Source organism: Protopterus annectens, chromosome 4.part0, assembly GCF_019279795.1.
Source record: "Protopterus annectens isolate FY-2018-M chromosome 4.part0, PAN1.0, whole genome shotgun sequence".
Classification (NCBI taxonomy): domain Eukaryota; kingdom Metazoa; phylum Chordata; order Ceratodontiformes; family Protopteridae; genus Protopterus; species Protopterus annectens.
This window is the reverse complement of record NC_056733.1, coordinates 423,717,035-423,744,577: the sequence shown is the minus strand read 5'-3', so window position 1 is coordinate 423,744,577 and position 27,543 is coordinate 423,717,035. Positions and strand designations below refer to the sequence as shown.

The 27,543-nt window shown below is 44.2% G+C and overlaps 1 protein-coding gene across 7 annotated transcripts in view; it reads left to right on the top strand.

Annotated features, from left to right (window-relative positions):
- The window catches only part of MTMR3 (myotubularin related protein 3), a 2,239,538-nt gene that overhangs the window by 784,020 nt on the left and 1,427,975 nt on the right, over positions 1–27,543 (top strand). For all 7 annotated transcript variants that reach the window (XM_044068370.1, XM_044068372.1, XM_044068373.1 and 4 more), the window contains one exon: positions 26,794–26,890. In XM_044068370.1, the coding sequence (XP_043924305.1) occupies positions 26,794–26,890 (97 nt within the window). The remainder of the gene's footprint in view (positions 1–26,793; positions 26,891–27,543) is intronic.

Below are 27,543 nucleotides of genomic sequence, written 5' to 3'. Positions count from 1 at the left end.
AACGCTCTAGATCTCCATCCCTAGAGTCGATACACTCTGCTCCGTGTTTGCCTCGGTTACAGTCGGAGCGAAGTCACCGATCCCACTTTTCTCGGTCTTCTAGACTATCTGACTATGATTTGGAGAGAGTGGTGAGCAGGCTTCTAAAATCGCAGGCCCTGGCTAAAATGTTATCCAGCCCCCCCTCATCAGGGTTCAGCTCCGCCTGTCTCTGCAGTAGTTCCTCCTTCGACTCATCCCTTGAGTTCGGAGCCAGAGTTTGCTGGGACTCAGATCGTGGAACCGTCGGCACTGATACCTACCCTTTTGGTTCCGTCGTCGGCTCCGATCTCCTCCATGGTGCTGTCCTTGGATTGATCTGGGCGCCGGGACTCCCTTGTCTGCTCCGAGGGGGTGAGTGGTATCGGAGCAGTTCTCCCTCTTGGAGCTTTGGCACAGGTGAGTTTGGCTCCTACATCGGCCGCGGAGCCGTCTCTCTCAGTGCCGGGAAGGATCCCGGTCTCTTCGGAGCCAGAGCCTTCTCCGATATCGGGAAGGGGCGCCTTCGAGGTCATGAGGAGTGTGCTGGCCTCTGAGTCAGCCCCACGGTCAGCCTCATCGGCTCCTCCCCCCATGGTGCCTGCGTCTGCCCCTCCTCCAGCCACAAGCGTGGGGAACAGGCGCTCCAGGGCACCCCATTGGGTGTATCTTCCTCTTCCAAGGCCTCCCCTGATCATTCAGAGGAGCCCCCTCGAAAGAGGAAATGCAAGAGGAAGCATGTTGACTCCCCTGAGTCTGTCACTTCAGATACCGACTTAGAGGATTCGGAAGGGTCCCCGAGATCCCCTTCTGAGGACTTCTCTTTCTCAGACATCCTTGAGATACTTTGGCAGAGGGGGAACTGGACTACCCTTAACCCTTCCGAGGATGAGTCTGTATTCCTGGACACGTTTGGTTCCCCACCCTCCACCTCCTGGGTGTCTCCGCCTTTCGATCCACTGATGTCTGTGGTGACTCGGAAGGCGTGGTTAGCCCCAGACACAGTGGAACCAACTCCCCGAAGACCCACAAAATTTATTATTGCACCACAAGACAAGCAATTCCTGACAAAGGGTGTTCCCGTTGATGCCATGGTGGTAGAAGCGGCCACAAAAAAGGAGATGGCTGAAACTTCTTTGTCTGTCCATCCCCCTAATAAGGAATCTAGGACGATGGACAGATATGGGAAAGAGGATGTTTTCCTCAGTGACCTTATCCATGAGGTCGCTGAACTACTTGTGTCACTTTACCTGCCTTCAAAGGGATCTCCTTAAAGAGGTAGGCGATACCTTTCAAGATCCATCAGCTGCGGGGGCCCAGGCTAAGGTTGCCTCCCAGCTGGTGACTCTTAAATCGGTAGTAAACTCCTCCATGCAGCTCGTCTCTTATGCAGCCAACTGTGCGAGTAGGGCTGCAGGCACAGGCATGGCCTTGAGGAGGCATGCTTGGATGTGGTTATGTAACTTTGCGGAACCCTTCAGGGCGTCTTTCACCAACACCCCCTTTGATGGTTCTTCTCTTTTTGGACCACAGGTGAGGGATACCCTTACCAGGTGTGAGCAGGAAGGCAAGACTCTCTCTGCTGTGGGAGTCCATTTTTCCACTCTTTCAAGACCGTATCCCAAGGGTCAGAAGAGTGGGAAGATGTGTTTCTGGAAACCCCAGGGATCCGAGCCTGACACACGTGGAGAGTTCCCCTCTAGGGGCAGAGGAGCGAACAACAGTAGATGCCGCCCTCGGGGCAGAGGGGGTCCACAAAATCAGGGCCAAAGAGAATCGTTCTCTGACGAGCCCTTCCAGCATCCCTGAGGTGCTGCCCGGCTGTCCACCTTCGGTGGCTGTCTGGGGAATATTATCGCTGTACCCAAAAGCCTGGCAAAGTATAACACAAGACAAATGGGTACTGTCTATCATATCGAAGGCTACAAAATCCCCTTCTTTCGCACTCCCTACATTCCCAACAAATCCCTTCCAGATGGTTCCACCCAATCTAAGGGATCAAGCAGTTCAAGAAATTTCAAAACTGCTAAGAAAAAGAGCCATCCAGCCAGTCTCAGCAGACCAGCAAGGATCCGGAATTTACTCAAGGTTGTTTTTGGTACCAAAAAAGACAGGGGACTGGAGACCCATTCTGGATCTCAGCAGACTAAACAGGTCTGTTCAAAGAATGAAGTTCTGGATGGTCACGCTACAGTCCATTTTACCCTTTCTGAGTCAGGACAATTGGATGTGCTCCATAGATCTTCAGGACACGTACTACCATATCAAAATGGACAGACGCTCCAGTGGCTACGGTGACCACGGATGCATCCCTGAATTTTCAGGGCAGAACAGTCCAAGGCACATGGCAGCCTCATGAGTACCATCTGCATATCAATGTCTTGGAGATGAGGGCCGTGCTTTTGGCGCTGCAAGCTCTTCACAACTCTTCCCACCGGGACCATTGCAATTCAAACGGACAATATGTCAGTAGTGTGGTACATCAACAAGCAGGGTGGAACCAGGTCTTACCCCCTATGTCGAGAAGCACTCAGATTCTGGCAGTGGGCGATCTCTTCCCAACGGTTTCTGATAGCAGCGCACATCCCTGGGAAGTCCAACGTTATAGTGGACAGGCTGAGCAGAGCAATTCTCATGCCTCACGAATGGTCTCTCAATCAGACAGTGGCGGACCAAATCTTCCGCAAATGGGGTCAGCCTTGCTGCGACCTTTTTGCCACCCCCTTCAACAGCAAGTGCAACAATTTCTTCTCTCTTCTCCCTCTTCCCGGACACTCCCCCAGAGACGCTCTAGTTCACGATTGGCATCAGGGACTTCTCTATGCATTCCCTCCGTTCCCCCTGATTCCCAAATTAATACAGAAAGCTACCACATTGGGATGCAAGATGATCCTCATTGCCCCTTACTGGCCTCGACAAATTTGGTTCCCGTTCCTGCATCATTACCTTCTGGAGCAGTCCTGGACCCAGTTCCAGACGACCTGATCCATCAATCGGGCGGGCTGCACCAATCCCTTCAATTTCTCCACCTCAATGCTTGGTTGTTCCACTTCTGACCTTAGCCAGGCTTCCAAACATCTCCCACTCGGTGCGTGAAATCATCGCGCAAGTCTACTACTAGAAAGACTTATGCTAGTAAGTGGAAATGTTTCTCTTTCTGGGCAGAGGCTAGGAATATAGATCCCTTTTCAGCCCTTGTGCACCATATTTTGGATTTTTTAACGGAACTTTTTCGTGCTGGATCGTCTTCTGCCACGATTAGAGTTCAGTTAGCTGCAATTTCAAACTTTCATACAGGTCTTTTGGATACTAGTATCATGTCCCATAAGCTTTGTAAAGCTTTTTCTCAAAGGGACTACTTTACTCAGGCCCCCAGTGAGAGATCCCCCACCTCCGTGGGATCTAAATTTGATTTTAGCTTCCCTGATACTGTCCCCCCTTGAACCTGCAGCTTCTTGTTCTTTGAAGTTTCTTTCTTGGAAAACCCTTCTGGTTGCAATTACTTCAGCCAGAAGAGTTTCTGAACTTCAGGCTCTTTGTGTTCGCCCTCCTTATCTAGTTTTCCACAATGACAGAGTTTCTTTTGGGACTAATCCTTCCTTCCTTCCAAAGGTTTCTTCTGACAATAATTTGAATCAGTCTATTGATCTGCCTGTGTTTTTTCCAAATTATTCCAACAAGGCGGAATACAAATTGCATCAGTTGGATGGTCATAGACTGTTACGCTTTTACTTGCATAGAACTAAGCAAATCAGAAAATCAGACCAAGCTGTTCCTGTCCTATGTTGAGGGTAAACAAGGTCTACCTGTGTCGAAAGTAACCTTATCTAGATGGTTTACATCTATTATTACATTTATATATCAGCTAAGGAATAAAGAGCTTCCTGCTAAACCAAAAGGTCACTCCACTAGAGCTCTAGCTACTTCAGTGGCTTTTCAGGCAAGATTGCCAATGGAAACTATTGGTGCGGCAGCTACATGGGCCAATCCTCATACTTTTATTTCACATTATAAGCTGGAGGTGGCCTCCAGGAGCAGAGCTGATTTTGGTTCCACTGTTCTGAAGAGCCTGTTCCAATGAGCCACCCAGGATTGAGGTGCTAGGGACGCTGTCCCAACCAGCAAGAATGAAGGCGAGATAGACAACTTAACATTAAGAAGTTATGTACCTACCATAACGTTCCATGTTAGTTGCCTTCTTCTCGCCTTCTTTCTTGCGTCCCACCCTCCATCCCCCTATCCTAGTAGACCGAGAAGAGTTCCTTATGTTTTTATCACTGGCTGAGTCTTCTCTGGCTATTCCTTCTGACTAGTAGTCTCTCCAGTAGGATTATGCATTCTAGGACAGGATTCCGGTATTATTATTATTATTATGTCTGCAGTTAGACTTACCAAACGAGATCTGGGTATCTAGCGCCAGGCATCATGGGATATAGGGGGGCCTCGAGCCAGTAAGTAGCTCTTGAGCTTTTGAAGATGGCCGAGTCGGAGCCGAGGATCTGCTCCGAACCCAACCAGCAAGAAAGAAGGCGAGAAGAAGACAACTAACATGGAACGTTATGGGAGGTACATAACTGCTTATTCACCTTCAACTCGTACCCTACCTCTTAAACAATAACCTCCTTACTCCTACCCAGCATGGATTCCGACAAGGCCATAGTACCATCACTGCCTTTCTCTCTTTCCTAGAGACCATCAATAAGGCCCGTGACACCGGTCATATTGTATCTGCCCGCCTCTTAGACCTGTCTAAGGCTTTTGATAATATCTCTCTGTCTTCTTATTACCAAACTTTCAAAACTAAACCTTTCCCCCTCCTCTATTAATTGGTTCACCAGTTACCTATCCAGTAGGCAGCAAGCCGTCAAATGGAAGAAAGCTATTTCACCCTTCCTAGTTTACGCGCACAGGTGTCCCTCAAGGCTCAATCCTAGGTCCCCTACTATTCAATATCTTCATAAATGACTTGTATCATGCCATCCCCAATACCAGCCTCATCCAATATGCCAACGACTCCACTATAATCTGTCCCGCCACCTCAACTTCCTCACTAGCACTGTTAATCCAGGAAGCCTTCCACTCCACAGAAGAATGGATGCTAGATATTCATCTAGCACTAAATTCAAACACGACTAAACTAATGATATTTTACCCCTTCCAAAAACTTCATCCTTGATAAAAACTCATTCTCTGTCACCACCCAAAATAATACAACTCTTGAAATAGTTACTACAGCAAAACTTCTTGAGATTCTCATTGATGATAAGCTCAAGTTTGATAGCCACCTACAAATAAGTATTTAAAAAACGCATAAAAAATTAGGCATGCTTTGTCGTCACAACCACTATATCTCTCCCTCTTCCAGGCGGCTTCTTGCTTCTACCTACCTCATCCCTTCCCTCCTGTATGGTGCCTCTATACGTATCAATCTGCAATCTTCCCTCAAAACAACGCTCTCCTCCTGCTACTATAAAATTTCAAAATTTGCAACTGGCCACAGAACCAATACCCATCACTGTATTTCCCTACATCAGTTAAACTGACTAGAACTACCTAACTATCTTAACTATATCCAACTTATCCAAGCACATAAACTTATTTTTAACTCCTCTCTCTGCCCCTCTCTTGCCTCAACCTTCAAAATCCATCTTCCCGATAGGTGTCTAAGGTTGAACTCCCAGAATCTAATAGAACTGCATAAACCATCCTGTCCACCAGGCAACCACCACCTATCTTTCTCACTTGGACACCTCTGGAATTCTCTTCCACCTCTCATCTGTACCACATCTAAACTCTCTATCTTTAAAATCACGCTTAACATTATAATGGGAATGCTCCTGCTCCCATCTTTCATAATTTCCTCACCCATAGCTATTCTTCACTAGCCAGCATATCTATATTAGCCTCCTACAGTCTAATATCTTGCAACAACAGCAGTAGGGAATCATATTTGTATAGGGACTGTATTGAAGATAATTCAGCATACTAACTAGGATCTCATAATGCCAGTCCAATGACATCCCATCACTTTGATGTTCAATCCCCTCTTAATTGTGTAACTTTTATCTTATATTCTTATTGACTTATTGCATTGATATTGTATATTGTATTTTGTATCCATATATTCTTGTATTTCTGGAGCTTTTCTTCCCAGGACTCCATTGAAAACTGGTTCTTCAAGGCCCAATTGGACTATCCTGGCAAACAAACTGAAAATAAATAAAATTCCTGTCTTGGAAAACAGCCTTTTTAGTTGCTGTTATGATTTCAGAACTCCAGGTTCTTTCATTGAAAGCACCTTACATTGTTTTTCATAAAGGAAGGGATTCTTTATGAAATGTTCCTTCTTTGCTACCAAAAGTGGCTTCTGAATGAAATATGAATCGAACCATTCATTTACCAAGCTTCTAATATTTTTTAACAAGGGAGAATACATGCTAAATCTTTCAGATGTGCATAGGCAACTACGTTTCTACTTACACAGAATAAAAGATTTCAGAAAAACGGATCAGCTGCTTGTCTGTTTTTCACCTAGGCGATTCTCAAATTTCTAAAGTTTCATTGGCCATATGGATAACTAATTGCCTTTAATGGGTATATTCTCAGCAAGGCCTCTCCAAAACCACCTAAGGCCCATTCAGCTAGATGCATGGCTAACTCATCTGCGTTCTTGTCTGGAACTTCCATTGATGATATTTGTGCAGCAGCCAAACCTGGTCTCTAATGCTCATGCCTTTATTACTCGTTACAAATTGGGCATCATTTCCAGAAGCAGAGCTGCTTTTGGTTCAGCAGTTCTCTGGAATATCCTTCCATGAGGTCCACCCAAGATTTATGTAGCTGGGGACTTTGTCCCATACTTTGAGGAAGAATAAAAAGGGGATAACATGAGATATTAAAGTTATGTACTCACCATAACTAGACATCTCTGTTGTCTGTTTTCATTCTTCCTCAACTCCTTCCCCCACTTCTGTCAGTGTCTGGAGTGACCTGATGTATTTTTGGAACCTTTAGTTCCAGGTTTAAGCCCTGGTTTAATTCCTGTTCTCTACTATTATATAATGGGCATAATGGGAAGAGGAGGAGCTTGAGAGTTGGATCTGAAGTCTGTAAAATTGCTTTTTTCCTGGAGGCTTTTAAACAATTCAGCAGACTGTTTGCCAAACAGGAATTTGTTGTTCAGTGGTGCATGTTAGATTTACCCACTTTCTTCCCCTCTCCCCAAAATGACAGTGAGAAAGTACTCCACTCCCTTGATGTCCACAAACAAGATTCTACCTGGACAAGACCAAAGCCATTAGAAGGTCCATTCAGCTCTTTCTGTCCTTCCACCCCACGCCCTGGGAAAAGCTGTATACAAATTAACTATATCTTCCTGGATACAAAGAACCATTTCCTTCTGCTACTCTTACCATGGCAAAAACTTCCCCTACAATTTTAAGGCGCATTCTACAAGAGTGATGGCCTCTTCAGGAGTCTTCTTCAAAGGCCTGGATACAGCCACCATTCTGGAGGCAGCCAAATGGTCCTTTGTGCATACCTTTACTAAACATTACAAATTGGACTGCGTTTCCAGAGCCAGTGCAGGATTTGCAAAGGCAATCCTCCACAGTTTCCTGGAAACTGCAACTTCTTCCTCCACCCTTTCATCTTGAGCTATGGCACTCTCCCACAGTGAGAATACTGCAACATGAGAATAGAAGGACATAGATTAGTTGTGTAAAAGCTTACCATAACCATATATGTCCTTCTCTTCTAGGTTATAGTATCCCCCCCACCAAACCCCCTTTAATTACTTTTACCCTGTCTAGATGGCATTCTTGGATTCCTTAGGCTGTGGCCCAACTGGGCAGTCAGTTCTGAGGTCTGTGCATGCAGACGTCACATATAAGGCCCAGGGTTTATGGCCCTGCATGTGACGTCCCACGCACCTGACCGCAAACCATGCTTAAGCTTTTGCTTAGGAGACGGACGTTCAGGTCACCTGAGGCAGAGGATCCCACAGTGAGAATACTGCAACATGGAAGAGCGGGACATCTATAGTTATGGTAAGATTTTACAGAACTAATGTTTTTACTGTTGTCACTTTTCTGTTAAACTGCTTCAGGTGGCCCTTTTCAAGTGTGATTAACATTCTCAGATGTTCTTCGTGTTTCACTGTTGCAGTCATCACATTTTGGTTATCCTTGCCAGGGTAGCCCTCGGCTGGCCCAAGTACCAGAGGCTTAGTATTTCTACGTCATTTGCTGTCTCTTCAGACTGACGTCAGGTCGTCAGTAGACATGCGACAAGACAGAAACAGACTGCACAGGTCCAAACCTACCGACGACACTTCTGTTAAGCTAGTCTTCATTTCTCCGGTTCTCAGTGAGGCACTTTTGCAGCCCCTGATGCCCACATGTTCTTTGTGTTTTACTGTTGCACTCATTACATTTGGGTAATCTGCTGGCAGGTTACCCTCAGTCAGCCTGATTAACAAAGTCTTGGGTCCTGCGTTGGTTGCTGTCCCTTCTTCCATGATGTCAGGTCGTCATGGGAATAAAATATGCAGCCGACGCCATTACATCAGTCTTTCTTGCCGCGCGGTACCCGAAGCAGAAGCAGTTCGCAAGTGCCCGTCGGCCGACTCCTGAAATTTTTGTTTTTGAGTTTCAGAACCGGAGTTTTCAACTAAAAGCTAAGTACCCCGTTGGGGAAACTTTTTCTTGCTCCTTACCGATGTCAGTAAAAGTTAATAATTGCATTACTTGTGGGAAGCTAATACCTTATAAGGATTTTCATTTGTACTGTATTCCTTGCCTAGGCCCTGACCACAACGTGCCTTGCTGTTGGTTTTGTGCTAAATTTAATCAGCGCACGATTAAACGTAGGTATATTTTTGCTTCTAAATATTTTGGCTCAAGATTTAACTATCCAGAAATGTCGTCCATTAGCAATCCGACTACTGGAATATACCTAACAAACACAAAGAAAAAGACAGAGATAGACCGTCGAGGTCCAAAACTGACAACGCTTCTCCTAAGCCAGTCTCCAGTTTGCCGGTACTCAGCTGCTTTCGCAGCCCCTGATACCTGCTACTTCTGATTCGCAGGCCTCTGCTGAGACCCATTCGGAGTCCGGTATGCCGCGAGATGCTTCAACTATGAAACCCGCGGATGTCTCTACCTTGGATAGGTCTGGAGCCGCTGTGCAGGCACCGGCTTCTGAGGGTGTATTCAGGCCTGCGGACTTACATATTAAACTGATGCCTCCTCATTCATTTAGGGCTAAATCTCGAACCATGCCTAAAAAAATGACCAGGCCTGCATGCTCAGGCCTGTAGTCCTAAAAAACAAATAAGAATGGCTGAAGATCTTATAATTCTAATCAGAGGAAGCCACCCTCCCCCCCCTTCTAAGAGACCTAGGACTGAAGTTGTTTATGAATCCTCTGACCGGGATTCAGATTTTTCTGATTCTTCTGATTATCTGGATTTGCCCTTATCTACTTATGGGGATTCTGATGCAGAGGACTCTATTCCCTCTGCTTCCCCTCCAGAGGGTTTTTCTTTTGGTTGAAACCTTACATACTCTAAGGGAGCATTTCCACTGGGAAAGCCAGAATTTTTCTGATTCAAAAAAGAGGCTTAGGGATTTCTTACTCCTGCCTCAGCATAGGCCTTTAGCTATTCCTCCTGTACTAGACATTATTGATGATGCTTTTTCGGAATCTAGTTTGGTACCTGATTCTTTGCCTCCTGCTCCCAGAAAACCTGACCGATATTACAGGGTTCCTGATTCTCACAAGTTCCTTTTTAAAAATCCTATTGCGGATCCAGAGACTATTTCACAGGGACCCAAGGGCATTAAGGCTTCTACTGCTAAAAATCCTACCCCTTCTGATAGAGACTCCAGGGCGCTGGATAGATGGGGTAAGAAGGTTTACACTTCTGCAATCCTGGCCATTAGGGCTTTAAGCTGCCAGTTTCATATGTTAAAGAACATGTTATTGGATTGCTTAAACAAAAAGTGATGTTGATTCCCGACTGTGCGGAAAATAAAGAATTACAGGATTTAATGTATTCTGCTGAACAGGTTGGAAAACATACTTTGCAATGTGGACTTGATTCATTAGAGGCCTCTTACAGGGCTGCTGTTACTGTGTCTGTGCTCAGAAGGCATGCTTGGCTTAGGGAACAGTCTTTGCCTGATCATGTTAAAGCTAGATTGTTAGATGCTCCCTTAAATCAGGACCGCCTGTTTGGCAACAAGGCTGAGGAAGTTCTTAAAAACATGGAAGATAAAGCTAAATCTATGAAAACTGTTAACGATTTCTTACAAGTTCAGCCTCGTAGATTTAGTAGACACTGGCCCTCTAAGAATTTGTCCTTTCCAGCCCCTTCCAGGTCTTCTCAAGCCAAACCCAGACACAGCAGAAACCCCAGGTTTCAGTCCCAGGGGACACACAAGGCTAAGCAGTGGGGGGTTTCCGCACCCAAGTCAGGGAGTAGTAAGACTCCCCCTATAGAAAACTGTCTCAATGACTTTCTTTTAAAACTTCCAAGCACTTCTCAACTGAATGCTCTTTTAGACAGAAAGATTGGTCTGCAGGCCCAAAACTGGGAACTCATTACCCAGGACAAATGGGTTTTAAATATAGCGTCCCAAGGATGCAGATTTCACTTCCACACCTTACCAACACCAAGCGGGTGGCCAGATCTACCCCCAAATCAGTGGGCAGATGCCCAAAATCAAGTACTCTCTCTCTTAAGCATGGGGACTATTCAGTTGGTACCAGAAGAGTAAAAAGGACAAGGTTTCTATTCGAGTCTTTTTCTGGTACCCAGAAAAGGCAATACATGGCGTCCTATCCTGGACCTTTCTATTCTAAACACCATTCTGGTGATTCCAAAATTCAAAATGCTAACTCTTCACCAGCTGCTTCCTATGCTAGGCAAGGATGCATGGTTGGCAACACTAGAAGCATACTTGCACATCCCTATCAGAGAGTCTTGCAGAAGATACCTACGCTTCAAAGCAGGCTATATGCACTATCAGGTCTCTGCACTGCCCTTTGGCTTATCTACTGCACCCAGGGTATTCACAAAGTGCCTAGCTCCAGTCATTGTATTTTGCAGGCAAAGAAATATTCATATATACCCGTACCTGGATGATTGTCTAATTCAGGCAGAAAGCAAGGACACTCTCTTGAATCATCTGGCCTTTGTTCAAAGGGTACTGACTTGTCTGGGTTCACCATAAACGAAACGAAATCCCACCTGGTACCCTGTCAACAAATTATATTCCTGGGAGCAAGCTTGAATACAACTTCCCAGATGGCTTTCCTCATGCCAGAGAAACAGATTCATATGACAACTTACTTCAAACACGTGGCCACAGAAACCCAGCTATCTGCAAGGCAAATACTGCAAGCCTTGGCGTTCATGGCCTCCCGCATTCTTCTAATTCCATATGCAAGGCTGCATATGAGGAAACTACAATGGTATCTCAAAAGTATATGGTGTCAACATTCACAGGATCTAGAAGCAAGGGATTCCTATCATACCTTGCCTACGCCTAGAGTTCCTTTGGTGGGCAGAGACCTGCCACCAAAACAAGGGGCTACCATTCACATTATCCCCTGCCGCCCAAATCTTAACAGATGCATCAGACTATGCATGGGGGGCTCACCTGGCAAGGAAGTGCATTCAGGGCAAATGGAACCCAAGTCAAATGCCCTGACAGCCTTCAAGGACCACATTCTTCCAGGACAACTAATGGTAAAGATGGACACCACTGTCATTTGGTACATAAAAAAGCAGGGGGAGGGTACACATTCTTACCCCATCTACAGACTAGCCATGGCATTGTCGAACACAGCCTTGAGCTTCCAAGTGAATCTACAAGCTCAGTTCCTGCCAGGAAAACTAAATACACTGGCAGACGGACTAAGCTGAAACCTCATGAACCCACACGAGTGGAAACTGGAACCAATGATTTTTCAACATGTTGACAAGCAAAAGGGGAGCCCAGATATAGATCTGTTTGCCTCCCCACAGAACCATCAACTGGACAAATTTTGCACAAGGATTCCCCACAAGCTAGCTTGGAAAGTGGATACTCTATCCTTCAGCTGGAAAAACCTATCAGTTTATGCCTTTCCTCCTCTTCCTCTGCTCTCCAATGTACTAAAAAAGATCAAACAGGACAAGCCAAGGATGATTCTAATTGCACCAGAATGACCTCGCCAACACTGGTACCCACTCTTGTACAGTGTGTCACGCTTGGCTCAATGGCACCTGCCTCAGACTTCCTTCCCTGTTGTCTCCGCAGGAGAACCAGATTCTGCACCCTCAGCTAACCCTGAACCTAGCAGACTGGCTAATTACCTAATCTCTCCTTTACCATCCCTCACTAAATCAGTGATGGATATCATTTTAGAGGCAAGGAGGCCTAGTACTAGAAAGTCTTATGCTGCAAAATGGAAAATATTCTGTGCCTGGAACCATTCTCAAGGAATGAACGCAGCAGTGACCAATTTACCTCAGATTCTACAATACTTGACTGAGATGCTTCATAAGGGCTTGTCTTTTTCCACCATCCGAATTTATGCCTCAGCCATTTCAGCTCATTATTGCACATAGCCTCCCCTCTTCTCTCACCCACTGCTCAAGCAGTTCCTCAGAGGGGCCAAAAATTTAAGGCCACCCAGGAAAGCTCCAACTCCAGCCTGGGATCTTAACTTTGTCTTGGAGAAACTCACTCTTCCTTTTTCCAGCCAGCTGCTACTGCAGATTTAAAATTTCTTTCCTGGGAAACAGCTTTCCTTTTAGCAATCACTTCTGCAAGAATGGTATCTGAATTACAGGCCCTTATGGCAGTGGAACCTTTCATCATCTTTCATGCAGACAGGGTGTCCCTCAGAACCAATCCCTCCTTCATGCCCAAGGTGGTATCCAGTGTGGCTCTTACTGTCCATTCATTTGCCTACCTTCTTTCCTAATGCACAGAACAAAGGGGAACGGATACTGCACTCTTTAGATGTGCATAGACAGCTTAGATTCTACTTGGACAGGACTAAACCTCAAAGGAAATCTCAACAACTGCTGGTGACATTTGCTGCAGAGACAGAGGGGAAAGCTATTTCAAAACATACCATTTCAAAATCCATAGGCCACTACATTCATTTCTGCTATAAGCACCATGGAAAACCTATCCCACAGGGCATCAGACCCCATTCAACCAGGGCTGCATCTACCTCTGCAGCCTTTCTCAGGGGCGTCCCTATTAGGGACATCCTAGAATCTGCTACCTGGAGTTCTGTACATACTTTCACCAAGCATTATCATTTGCCAATTTTCCCTAAATCCAGAGCTGGGTTTGCCACTGACGTCTTGCAGGGCCTTACAACTGGTCCTAATTCTATTTAAATTTCTCCTCCCAACCTAAGCTTTGTGAATCTACCCAAATGTAATGACTGCAACAGTGAAACACGAAGAACGTAGTACAGTTGTGTACACTTACCATAAATGTAGATGTTAGAGTGTATTCACTGTTGCAGTCCTAGTTACCCTCCCTCCAGCACCCTTTCTTCTTTTGGCTATACCTCTGCTCTCACTTACTATGCTCTAAAAGCTTTTTGGTGTATTTGCTTTTTTGTTGGAGGTATAGCCTTGTATTTATAGATTTAATTGCTTCCCATTAGGGGTCACCTGATATCTGGGGCAAGAAAAACTGATGTAATGGTGTCGGCTGCATGTTTTATACTCCTGACATCATGGAAGAAGGAGCAGCAACTGATGCAGGACCCAAGACTTTGTTAATTTGGCCGACTGAGGGCTACTGCAAGCAGATAACCCAAATGTAATGACTGCAACAGTGAATACACTTTCTCTGCTTGCCTTAATCCCACTGGAAGCAAACAGTAGTGGAGTCATCTTGTTCACTCCCAGACAAGCCTTAGAAGAGGTTCATTTGATATCCAGATGGTTTCCCAATTTTTGGATGGTCACAACAAATATTTGTGAAGTTCATGTTGGGTTTGCATCTTCTTACAAGATGTACCCTAACTACATTTATCCAACAGTCCCTGAAACAAGCACCAGCTTTTTTGCCATGTAGAGGTCAAATGCAAAGTCATTCAGAAGTCCCATCCTCTTGTCACTGCAGGGAAGGGTGTTTTAGGATCTGATGCCCACCCTAGGTATGCCAGTCCTTAACGGTGTAAATGTAAGAGTTATTGGGGCAGATGTAGGAGTCTGAAATAATTTACATACTGACAAGTAGATGTTCTTCGTGTTTCACTGTTGCAGTCATCACATCTGCTTGCAGTAGCCCTCAGTCGGCCTGATTATCAAAGTCTTGGCTCCTGCATCGGTTGCTGTCTCATCTGCGTGACGTCAGGGGTATAAAGCATGCAGCCGATGCCATTACATCAGTCTTTCTTGCCGTGCGGTGCCCGAAGCAGAAGCAGTTCGCAAGTGCCAGTCGGCCGACTCCTGAAATTTTCATTTTCAAGTTTCAGAACCGAAGTCTTCAACTAAAGCCAAGTACCCCATTGGGGAAACTTTTTCTTGCTCTAAACCGATGTCAGTAAAAGTCAATAATTGTATTTCTTGTGGAAAGCAAATACCTCAAAGATTTTCATTCGTACTGTATTCCTTGCCTAAGCCCTGACCACGACGTTACCTCACTGTCGTTTTTGTGCCTTATTTAAACCACAAACTATTCGTCTGTATATTTTCGCTTCTAAATATTTTGGTGCTCAGTTCAATTATCTAGATGTGTCTTTGGTAAGTCACCCGACTACTGACATTCCGAAAAAACGCAAAGATAGAGAGACAGGTCCAAAGCTGCCAAAGACACTTCTAAGCTAGTCGCCAGTTCGCCTGTACTCAGTGGGGCGCTTTCGCAGCCCCTGATACCCGCTACTTCAGATTCGCAGGCCTCTATTGAGACCCATTCGGAGTCCGGTATGCCGCAAGATGCTTCAACTGTGGAACTTGTGGATGTCTCTACCTTGGATGGGTCTGGAGCCGCTGTGCAGGCACCGGCTTCTGATGGTGTATTCAGGCCCTACTGACTTGCATATTAAACCGACGCCATCTTCTTCTTCAAGGCCTAAAACTCAAACCATGCCTAGGAAACGGACAACCAGACTGCACGGTCAGGTCTCTATGCCTAAAAAACAAATGATAAGAATGGCTGAAGATCTTATTACTTTAATCTGGGGAAGCCAACCTTCCCCCTCTAAGAGACCTCGGACTCAATTTGCTTATGATACTTCTGACCAGGATTCTGAAATTCTGATGACTAGGATTTACCCTTATCCACCTATGAGGATTCTGATGCAGAGGACTCTATTCCCTCTGCTTCTCCCCCAGAGGTTTTTTTTCTTTTGGTGAAACCTTGCATACTCTTAGGGAGCATTTTCACTGGGAAAGCCAGGATTACTCGGATTCTAAAAAGATGCTTAGAGATTTCTTACTCCTGCCCCAACACAGGCCTTTAGCTATCCCCCCTGTATTTGACATTGTTGATTATGCCTTTTCGGAATCTAGCTTGGCCCCTGACTCTTTACCTCCTGCTCCCAGAAAACCTGATAGATATTACAGGGTTCCTGATTCTCACAAGTTTCTTTTTAAAAATCCTACTGCGGATCCTGAGACCATTTCACAGGGACCCAAGGGCATCAAGGCTACTATTGCCAAAAATCCTCCCCCCTCTGATAGAGATTCCAGAGCCCTGGATAGATGGCGTAAGAAGGTATACACCTCTGCAACCTTGGCCTTCAGGGCCTTAAACTGCCAGTTTCATATGTTAAGGTATCAGCAGCATATTATTGGATTACCTAAACAGAAAATGATTCCTGATTGTACTGAAAATAAGGATTTACAGGATTTAATGCATTCTGCTGAACAGGTTGGAAAACATACTTTGCAATGTGGTTTTGATTCACTGGAGGCATCTTGCAGGGCTGCTGTCACCGGGTCTGTAATTAGAAGACATGCTTGGCTTAAGGAGCAATCTTTGCCAGATCATGTTAAAACTAAATTGCTGGATGCTCCCTTAAATCAGGGCCGCCTGTTTGGCAACAAAGCTGAAGAAGTTCTTAAAAAGATGGAGGAAAAAGCTAAATCTATGCAAACTGATTTCTTACAAGTGCAGCCTCCAAGATTTAGTAGGCATTGGCCCTCAAAAAATTGGTCCTTTCCTGCATCTTCCAGGCCTTCCCAGTTCAAACCCAGAACCAGCAGAACAATCAGGCTTCAGTCCCAGGGTTCGCACAGGACTAAGCAGTGGGGGGCTCCCACTTCCAAATCGGGGAGTAGTAAGACTCCCCTCTATGGTAAACTGTCTCAGTGATTTAACTTTAAATCTTCCAAGCACTTCTCAACTGACTACTCCTTTAGGGGGGAAAGATTGCTCTGCAAGCAAAAAACTGGGAACTCTTTACCCAGGACAAATGGGTTTTAAACATATAGTTCCCCAAGGATACAGATTTCACTTCCACACGTTACCAACCCCAAACAGTTGGCCAGATCTACCCCCAAATCAGTGGGCAGAGGCCCAAAAGCAAGTACTCTCTCTTTTAAGATTAGAGGCTATTCAGACTGTACCAGAAGAGGAAAAGGGACAAGGTTTTTACTCAAGACTTTTCCTGGTACCCAGAAAAGACCACTCATGGCACCCTATCCTGGACCTTTCTATCCTAAACACCTTTTTGGTGATTCCAAAATTCAAGATGCTACTCTTCACCAGTTGCTTCCCATGATAGGCAAAAATGCCTGATTGGCAACACTAGATTTAAAGGATGCCTACCTGCACATCCCAATCGGGGAATCTTGCAGAAGATACCTATGCTTCAAAGTGGGCTGCATGCACTATCAGTTCTCTGTACTGCCATTTGGCTTATCTACTGCACCCATGGTATTCACAAAGTGCCTAACTCCAGTCTTTTCATTTTGCAGACAAAGAAATATTCAAATATGCCCATACGTGGATGATTGTCTAATTCAGGCAAAAAGCCAGAACATGCTTTTGAATCATCTGGCATTTGTACAAAAGGTGCTAATTTGTCTGGGGTACACCATAAACGAAAAGAAATCACAGCTGGGTGTACTGTCAACATATTATATTCCTGGGAGCAAGCTTGAACACAACTTCCCAGATGGCTTTATTCACGCCAAAGAAACAAATTAATTTGACAACTTACTTCAAACTACTGGCCACAAAAACCCTGCTATCTGCAAGGCAAATACTGCAAGCATTGGGGTTCATGGCCTTGTGCATTCTTCGAATTCCTTATGCAAGACTGCGTATGAGGAAACTACAATGGTATCTAAAAAGCCTATGGTGTAAACATTCTCAGGATCTAGAAGCAATGATTCCCATCATACCTTGCCTACGTTTAGAATTCCTTTGGTGGGCAGAGGCCTGCCACCAAAACAAAGGTTTACCATTCATTCTGCTTCCTGCCGCCCAAACCCTAACAGACGCATCAGACTATGCATGGAGGGCTCACCTGGCAGGGAGGTGCATTCAGAGCAAATGGAACCAAAGTCAAATGCACCTGCATATCAATCAAAAAGAAATGTTAGCTATACAGAATGCTCTGACAGCCTTCAAGGACCACGTTCTTCCAGGACAATTAATGGTAAAGATGGACATCACCACTGTTATGTGGTACATCAACAAGCAGGGGGGTACCCATTCCTACCCCATCTGCAGACTAGCCATGGCTCTGGGGAACACAGCCTTGAGCTACCAAGTGCATTTGCAGGCTCAATTCCTGCCAGGAAAACTAAATACACTGGCAGACGAATTAAGCAGAAATCTAATGGACCCACACGAGTGGAAACTGGAACTAAAGACTTCCAACATGTTGATAAACAAATGGGGGAACCCAGATATAGACCTGTTTGTCTCCCCCCAGAACTACCAGTTGGACAAATTCTGCATAAGGGCTTCCCACAAACAAGCTTGGAAAGTGGATGCTCTGTCCTTCAGCTGGAAAAATCTATCAGTTTATGCCTTTCCTCCTCTGCCTCTCCTCTCCAAAGTACTACTAAAGATCAAACAGGACAAACCAAGGATGATACTCATTGCACCAGACTGGCCACGCCAACACTGGTAACCACTCTTGCGCAGTGTGTCACAGATAGCTCCATGGCACCTGCCTCAGACCCCTACCCTGCTGTGACAGCAGGGGAGCCAGATTCTGCACCCCCAGCTTCAAACACTGAACCTGGCAGCTTGGCTAATTACCTAATGTCCCCGTCACCATCCCTAAGTAAACAAGTGTTGGATGCCATTTTGGAGGCAGGGAGGCCTAGTACTAGAAAATCTTGTGCTGAAAAATGGAAAAGATTCTGTGCCTGGAACCAAACTCAAGGGGTGGCCACAGCAGCGCCATATTTACCTGAGATTCTTCAATACTTAACTGAGATGCTTCACAAAGGCCTTTTAATTTTCTTCCATCAAAATTCATGCCTCAGCTATTTCAGCTCATTACATCACAGAACCACCCTTCTTTTCTCACCCATTTCTCAAGCAGTTTCTTAGAGGGGCCAAAAACTTAAGACCACCCAGAAGAGCCCCAACTCCAGCCTGGGATCTTAACTTTTTATTGGAAAAACCCACTCTGCCTCCTTTTGAGCCAGCTGCAAGTGCAGAGTTAAAATTCCTTTCTTGGAAAACAGCTTTCCTTTTAGCAATCACTTCAGCAAGGAGGGTATCTGAATTACAGGCCCTTATGGCACTGGAGCCTTTCATCATTTTTCATGTGGACAGGGTGTCCCTCAGGACCAGTCCCTCTTTCATGCCCAAGGTGGTATCCAGTGTGGCTCTTAATCAATCCATTCATTTGCCAACCTTGTTTTTTATCCACAGAATAAAGGTGAATGGATACTGCAATTTTTTAGATGTGCACAGACAGCTTAGATTTTACTTGGACATGACTAAACCTCAAAGGAAATCTGAACAACTGCTGGAGGCATTTGTTGCAGGGGCAGAGGGAAAGGCTATTTCAAAGCAAACCATTTCTAAATGGATAGGCCATTGCATTCATTTCTGCAGTAAGCACCATGGAAAACCTATCCCACAGGAGATTAGACCCCATTCAACCAGGGCTGCATCTACCTCTATAGCCTTTCTTAGGGTTGTGCCTACCAGAGACATCCTAGAAGCTGCTATATGGAGTTCTGTACATACCTTCACAAAGCATTACCAGTTGCCAATTTTCTCTAAATCCAGAGCTGGCTTTGAAACTGCAGTCTTGCAGGGCCTTATAGCTGGTCCTAATGCTATCTAAATTCCTCCTCCCATCCTTAGCTTTGGGAATCTACCCAAATGTGATGACTGCAGCAGTGAAACACGAAGAGCATAGTACAGTTGTGTACACTTACCATAAATGTAGATGTTTGAGTGTATTCACTGTTGCAGTCCTGGTTACCCTCCCTCCAGCCCCCGGGCTTCTTTTGGCTGTACCTCTACACTCCATTACTATGCTTAAAAAGCTTTTTGGTGTATTTGCTTTTTTGTTGGAGGTATATCCTTGTGTGTGTATGTATGTATGTGTGTGTGTGTGTGTATATATATATATATATATATATATATATATATATATATATATATATATATATATATATATATATATATATATATATATATATATATATATATATATATATGTATATATATATATATATTATCCCATTAGGAGGGCACCTGACATCTGGGGCAAGAAAAACTGATGTAATAGCGTCGGCTGCATGCTTCACACCCCTAACAACCTGATGTCACGGAAGGTGAGGCAGCAACCGACGCAGGACCCAAGACTTTGATAATCAGGCCGACAGAGGGCTAATGCAAGCAGATAACCCCAAATGTGATGACTGCAACAGTGAATACACTCAAACATCTACATTTATGGTAAGTGTGTGCACAACTGTACTTTACTACATACATAGGTTCCAACTATTTCCTTGCTTACACCTGCTTTTTCCTTGTGACTGTGTTCATCGAGCAATTGATATTGGAAGCCCTGTTTCATACAGCAGGAGATCTTAGAAATAGGACTATTGTCAGTATTCTGTTCCTGTGGTTAAGATTTCAGTTCTCTCAAATAATACTAGATGCGTACATGTTATGTAGACTTTGTGTATTGTATTTATTGCATCTTCCTGGAAGAGGTTAATTAGTAGTATGAAGAGTTTTTCACATGCATATTTTTCTTTTGTTAACATTTAGCTTAGAAGTGAAATGCTTGAGGTTGCTAAGTCCTTGATTTAAGCTCCTATTTTATTGCCCATCTTGATATGTATGATAATGCAGCACTTATAAGAGTGAAGCCCTCTGAAGATGGACTTTGCCCAGTAGGACTAACCTAGACAATAAAATACAAATAAATCTGTTTAGCTACTAGGCCATCCTTGTATCTTTCCTCATAATAGGAATTAAATGCATAATAGATACTTGTAGGGAAGGACGGGTAATTTGTCATATGGGGTTATGTAATTATTGAGAAATTTTAGCAGCGTTTCATGCAGCTGTAATAGATGCTGAGAAAATTTGTGGTGGATTGCAGCCCAAACACTCACTGCTTTTTGCTGACTTATATTTTCAGGGCTTGGGCTGCCACCTAGAATGCTTCACAGCATGGCAATTACACTGCTTCCGCACATTTTAAGTTGCTGTTATGGGGAAAGATACAGGATGGGCTGTGAATTCATAGATAAAGGCCTAATATACGTGAAAACTCTCCAGGCTGGTGCATATCTCTTCAGAGCATAATGTAAAATTAGGCGATCAAGCTTTCTTGTACATGTGCATCATATGCCACTGAACCCATAAGGGATTGTTGCAATTTTTTCCCTGTAGAATTATTCATCGGCTACAAAAAGTTTGAAACATTATTTAAGATACCATAACTAAATTGTGCATCGACATGAGCTTTTCCTACCCATCATGATTCACTTGACATTTGTTTGACTGCAGTTTTTTTGTTTAGCACTACCTGGCATTGATCTCGCTCATATTTTATATCAGCACTGTACTGTCTCTCATTCTGAAGTCCATTTTTTTCATCACAGTTAAACACTGTTCAACTGATCTTGACACACACACACACACACACACACACACACACACACACACACACACACGCGCGCACATCATGACTTTGCCATCTTGGTTTGTTTCATGGTAGTTCATAGGTGTTTATTAGACTAACGACCACAGGTGCCTTTTTAAATCTAACCATGCATCCCAAATCTCTGACAAGTTGTGATACCCTTGATAAGTGCATCAGAGGCTTGGAAGGTGAAACATTTACAAGTGGGCCTGGGAAATGAACCAGTTTTACAGGTTTCCTGTGTCAGAGACATAGCTGTTATTACCAGATATGAATTTCCTGTTCCCCATCTAGTTGTCCAACTTGTACTTGAATTGGGTTAGGGAAGAATTCTGCTTCACAGGATGGGGAGCCTGTTCCAGAGAAGGGGTAGTCTCTGGGATACATATCTGTCTCTACAGCAGGTCCTGTTTATATCACAAGCCAAGGTTTAAGTCTTTAAAATGGATAATTCTGGTACTGTGTATTTTGTGGATATGCAGGAGGTCCATCAGAGTGGAGTCTGACAATGGCTTGTATGCCAAGCATAGATCTCACCTCAGCAGCCTGTAGGAGACCGAATGCAGGGTAGAGTCTTAAAGCGATCTGTATAGGGCATGTTACATGCACCCTGTATTCTTTTAGTGAGGAACCTCTGTGGATGTTCCAGCTGTTGGATATGCCTGGTTAGGTACGTAACAAAGTGGGCGTTGTACTCAATGACAGGTCTGATGAATGCCAAGTAGAGTGGAATAATGACTTCCTTAGACCTAGATACAATACTTTTGTAAGCTGCACAACATTTCCTCACTACTGTAGACACATGATGGTCAAAAGCTAGATTACTGTCTCTCTCTCTCCAGTCCTTGACTACTGGGTCAGCTGTTAGGGGTGTGTTATATCAGTATGATCGTTACCAGAGGTGGATGACTTCCCAAAGGATACTATTGTGCATTTCTTGCATTTAGTTTTAGTCCATGACCCTGGCACCAGTTTATCTGTGTCAGCCCTTTCTGGAAAACATTTGTGTAAATGGGCAATTGAATGACCGCTCCTAATTTGCAATTGTCTGCAAGTTTAGTCAGCCAAAGGCCAATGACGTTGGCTTTGACTTCAGAGAAGTAAATGCCAAAAAGGAGTAGTCCCAGGACCAATCCATGAGAGACTTTACTTGTGACCAGCCTCTTTGTAGAGGTTGGCTCCCCTAGTGTCTGTGGTGCTTCCTCTGTTGTACTTATGCATATCAAAGTTAAATTATTTTACTGTGCTTTTTGCCTATTCAGAGAGAGAGAAGGATCCTCCAACGCCAGTGTAATATTCTCCATTGCATTTTGTTAATACTTGGTCTGTGACCATATTATAGCTCCCTTAGCTGCCTTCACAGTTTCATCGTCCGCATTTCATCTGTCTTTTTCTGCTTATACTTTCCGCTGACTATATGAAGTAGGATTCTACAGTGGGGTTAGCAGTGTAGTAGACCATTTTCACATCGACATTGCTGTTTCCCCCCCACCATTTATTTTTATTATATTGGGTTTTTGTAAGCGACAGTAGCACCTCCTCAAGGATGGTTGTGCAGAACTGGAAAACAAATAGAGGAATCTTTCAATTTTTGCCTGTGTTTAATGCTGTTTGTGTTAATGTCTTTTAATATATTTAACATATTCTCTCTTATTGCAGTAGCCACCTTAAAGGGGTAGCCTGTCCTTTAGTCTTCACCAACATTTTCTAAAGTAAGGGCAAGAGTTGGTGACGTATTTTCAAGAAATAGCCAGGGTGTTTGTTGTTGTTATGAGTATTAGTATTATTATTTTAACCGTGCCTGTTATAAGTGGAACTGATCAAGTTCTTTGACTCCCTGAGTCACTGTTTTTACAGGCAGTGAGATTGTATGTGGAGAGTTTTATTGTAGTCCATCTACCTCCTTAACCTGTCGTGAAAAAACCCTTGGGATGTTAATGGTGATGGAGTAGATGTTCTTCGTGTTCCACTGTTGCAGTCATTGCATTTGGGTTATCTGCCTGCAGGTAGATGTCAGCCGGCCTGAATACCAGAGTCTTCGGATTTCTGCGTCGGATGCTGTCACTTCTTCCATGACGTCAGGTCATCAGGGGTATAAACCATGCATCTGATGCCATTACTTCAGTCTTTCTTGACGTGCTGTGCCCGAAGCAGAAGCAGTTTGCAAGTGCCGGTCAGCTGTCTCCTGAAATTTTCATTTTCGAGTTTCAGACCCGAAGTCTTAAAGATAAGTACCCCATTGGGGATCCTTTTTCTTGCTCTAACCGATGTCAGTAAAAGTTAACAATTGTCTTACCTGTGGAAAGCAAATACCTCATAGAGATTTTAATTCTTACTGCATCCCCTGTTTAGGCCCAGACAACGACGTCCCTCGCTGTCGGTTTTGTGCCTTAACGCCCAAACTATTTGTCATCGGGCTATTTTTGCAGCCAATTACTTTCGTACTCGATCTCAGTACTCCGAAATGGCTTCTTTAGGCCATCCGACTACCAGTCTTCCAAAAAATGTAAGGATAAAGACAGAGACAGACCGCATAGGTCCAAAACTGCCGACCACTCTTCCGTTAAGCTAGTCGCCAGTCTGCCGGTACTCAGTGTGGCGCTTTCGCAGCTCCTGATACCCACTACTTCAGATTCACAGACCGCTACTGATACCTATTCGGGAGTCCAGTATGCCGCGAGATGCTTCTTTGACTATGGAACCTGCGGATGTCTCTACCTTGGATGGGTCTGGAGCCACTGTACAGGCACCGGCTTCTGAGGGTATATTCAGGCTTACAGACATTAATATTAAACCAACGCTATCATTTCCATCCAGAAGTTCCGAATTCCTCAGGCCAAAAACTCGCACTACACCCAGAAAACCGACGACCAAACTGCAGACTCAGGTCCATATGCCTCAAAAACAAATGCTTTTAATGGCTGAAGACCTTATTACCTTAATTAAGGGAAGCCAGCCTTCCCCCTTCTAAGAGACCTATAACTGATTTTCTTTCTGATCAGGAATCTGATATTTCTGCTTAGTCTGATTACCAGGATTTGCCTTTTTATCTACTTATGAGGATTCTGATGCAGAGGATTCCTTTCCCTCTGCTTCCCCTCCAGAAAATTTTTCATTCAGTGAAACCTTGCATGCTCTTAGGGCGCATTTCTGCTGGGAAAGCCAGGATTATTCTGAGTCCAAAAAGGGACTTAGTGAATTCTTACTCCTGCCTCAACATAGGCCTTTGGCTATCCCTCCTGTTCTAGACATTGTAGATGATGCTTTCTTGGAATCTAGCCTTACCCCAGACACTTTACCTCCAGCTCCCAGAAAACCTGACTGGTACTACAGAGTACCTGACTCTCGCAAGTTCCTCTTCAAGAATCCTTCTGCGGATCCAGAGACCATTTCCCAAGGACCAAAAGGCATTAAGGCTACTGCTGCCAAAAATCCTTCCCCTTCTGATAGAGATTCTAGAGCCTTAGACAGATGGGGTAAGAAGGTATACACTTCTGCTACTTTGGCCATTAGGGCTTTAAATTGCCAGTTTCATATATTAAAGTATCAGCAGCATATTGTGGGACTACTTAAACAGAAAATTATGATGATTCCTGACTGTGCTGAACTCAGACTTGCAAGATTTAATGCATTCTGCAGAACAAGTTGGTAAACATACTTTGCAATGTGGTTTTGACGCTTTAGAAGCGTCTTGCAGGGCTGCTGTCACTGGGCTGTACTTAGAAGGCATACTTGGTTTAAGGAACAAAACTTGCCATATCATGTTAAAGCTAAATTACTGGATGTTCCCTTAAACCAAGACCGCCTTTTTGGCAATAAAGCGGAAGTCCTCAAAAGGATTGAGGAAAAAGCTAAATCTATGCAAACTGTTAAAGATTTCCTACAAGTGCAGCCTCCCAGATTCAGTAGGCATTGGCCTTCAAAGAACTGGTCCTTTCCAGTCCCTTCCAGGCCTTCTCAGTCCAAACCCAGGAACAGCAGACCACCAAGGCTACAGTCTCATGCTGCGCATCGATCTAAGCAGTCGGGGGCTCCTACTTCCAAAGCAGGGAGTAGTAAGCCACCCCCCCCCCATGGAAAAATGGCACAGTGACTTCACCTTAACCCTTCCAAGCCTTGCTCAACTACCTGCTCCCTTAGGAGGAACGCTCACCCTGCATGCAAAAAAATGGGAACTCATTACCGAGGACAAATGGGTTTTGAACATAGTTTCTCAAGGATAGAGATTCCACTTCCACACACTACCAACCCCAAATGGTTGGCCAGACCTACCCCCAAATCAATGGGCAGAGGCCCAACAGCAGGTCCTCTCTCTTATTATCAGGGCTATTCAACCTGTACCAGCAGAGCAAAGGGGACAAGATTTTTATTCAAGACTTTTTCTGGTACCCAGAAAAGACAACCCCTGGCGTCCTATCCTGGACTTCTATTCTAAACACCTTTCTGGTGGTTCCAAAATTCAAAATGCTAACTCTTCAGCAGCTTCTTCCTGTGCTAGCCAAGGATGCCTGGCTGGTAACCCTAGACTTAGAAGCTGCTACCCGGAGCTCTGTACATCACCAAGCATTACTACATGCCTATCTTGTCTAAATCCAAAGCTGGATTTGCCACTGCAGTCTTGCAGGGCTTAATAACTGGCCCTAATGCTCTTTAACTTCCTCCTCCCTTCCTTAGCTTTGGGAATCAACCCAAATGTGATGACTGCAGCAGTGAAACACGAAGAACTTAGTACAGTTGTGTACACTTACCATAAATGTAGATGTTCGAGTGTATTCACTGTTGCAGTCCTGGTTACCCTCCCTCCAGCCTCCTGACTTCTCTTGGCTCTACCTTTCCTTCTTGTTTGGTGTATTTATTTTTTCTTGTGTATTTGCATTTTGATGGGAGTGTACCATACCATATAATTGCTTCCTATTGTGGGGGCACCTGACATCTGGGGCAAGAAAAACTGATGTAATGGTGTCTGCTGCATGTTTTGTACACCTGACATCATGGAAGAAGCGACAGCATCCGAAGCAGAAATCCGAAGACTGGTATTCAGGCCGGCTGAGGGCTACCTGCAGGCAGATAACCCAAATGTGATGACTGCAACAGTGAATACACTCGAACATCTACATTTATAGTAAGTGTACACAACTGTACTTTCTGCCACAGGAGAAGCAAAAAAGCGTTTGCCTACAACCTATCCCAGGCTGTTAATTGAATCCTGATGGTGCAGGTAGTTGTCCTGTTTCAGTCCCATTCCTTAGGAAGTGGCATTTGGCTAACAGGGCACAAACTCTTGGAATCTCAGAGAATTGATATCCAAATGCATTGAAGAAGGAGTGACATAGTTAAGGTCTCAACCTCACAGAAACAAGGTACATGACTGGATTCTGACCACTGGCTACTGGCCAGGCGTGTCATAGTCTGCAGACTGATAATAGCCTAATATATACCTATGAATCAGTAAGATTCAGAATCCACAAAATATTGTACACTGATGCATTTTTTTTTTAAATTTGTACTAAATTTAATTCCGAATAAAATGTTCACATACATTATAGTTTTGTCTGTGTTGGCTAAGTAGTACTGATATCAGAGACCTTCTGTAGAACAGATATGTTATTTACTGTATAGTTTTTACTTACTAGCTACTCTAATCACTCTGTGTCTTATATTTAGGTGAACATGTAACATCAAGATTTAAGAATGAGGTTGAGCGAATGGGCTTTGATGTTCACAATGCATGGAGGATTTCTCACATCAATGACAAGTACAAGTAGGTTGATGTTTTTCATTTCTTAGCCATATTTCTTTGTTTTCTGCTTTGGCTAGATAAATTATGCATCTTGTAGAGTCAGAAGTTTTATCAGTTTCACATTGTGTGTTTTTGGTAATTGTGCTAGCCACCTGATGGGTATGAACATTGGCTCTAGATTGTCATTGTTGAAGTGACAACCTGACCCCATGTGCAAAATGGGAAAGATGAGTGTTGACTGGATGGATGGATGGCTGAAAAGTTACTGTTTGCGAGAATACAGAGCAAAGGGGTATTTTGTCTGACCTCACTGGGTAGGTGCAATGATGTACATGTTGTTTTATGCATTTGAAATATTTATCTGCCTGAATGGAGTTTTGTATGCGTTTTCTCTGCTAAGAGATAATTTGCAGTTGGCCAAAATCCTTGAATACCTCACTGAGTGTAATGTATAAGCGCACTTTCTCCTGATGAACCAGGGACAGTTAGAAACAGCAACTGAAAAGTTAAAACAGGGTACTTGCTTAGTACAAGACATGCTGAAATGAGTTCTGTCAAGTAATAGAGATGAGAGAAGAGGAAATAAAAAAAGAGTTGACACATGACTTTTCTATATTGCTGACACAGAGAGAGAGTGTGTGTGTGTGTGTGTACGACAAGGATTTTGGACTTTT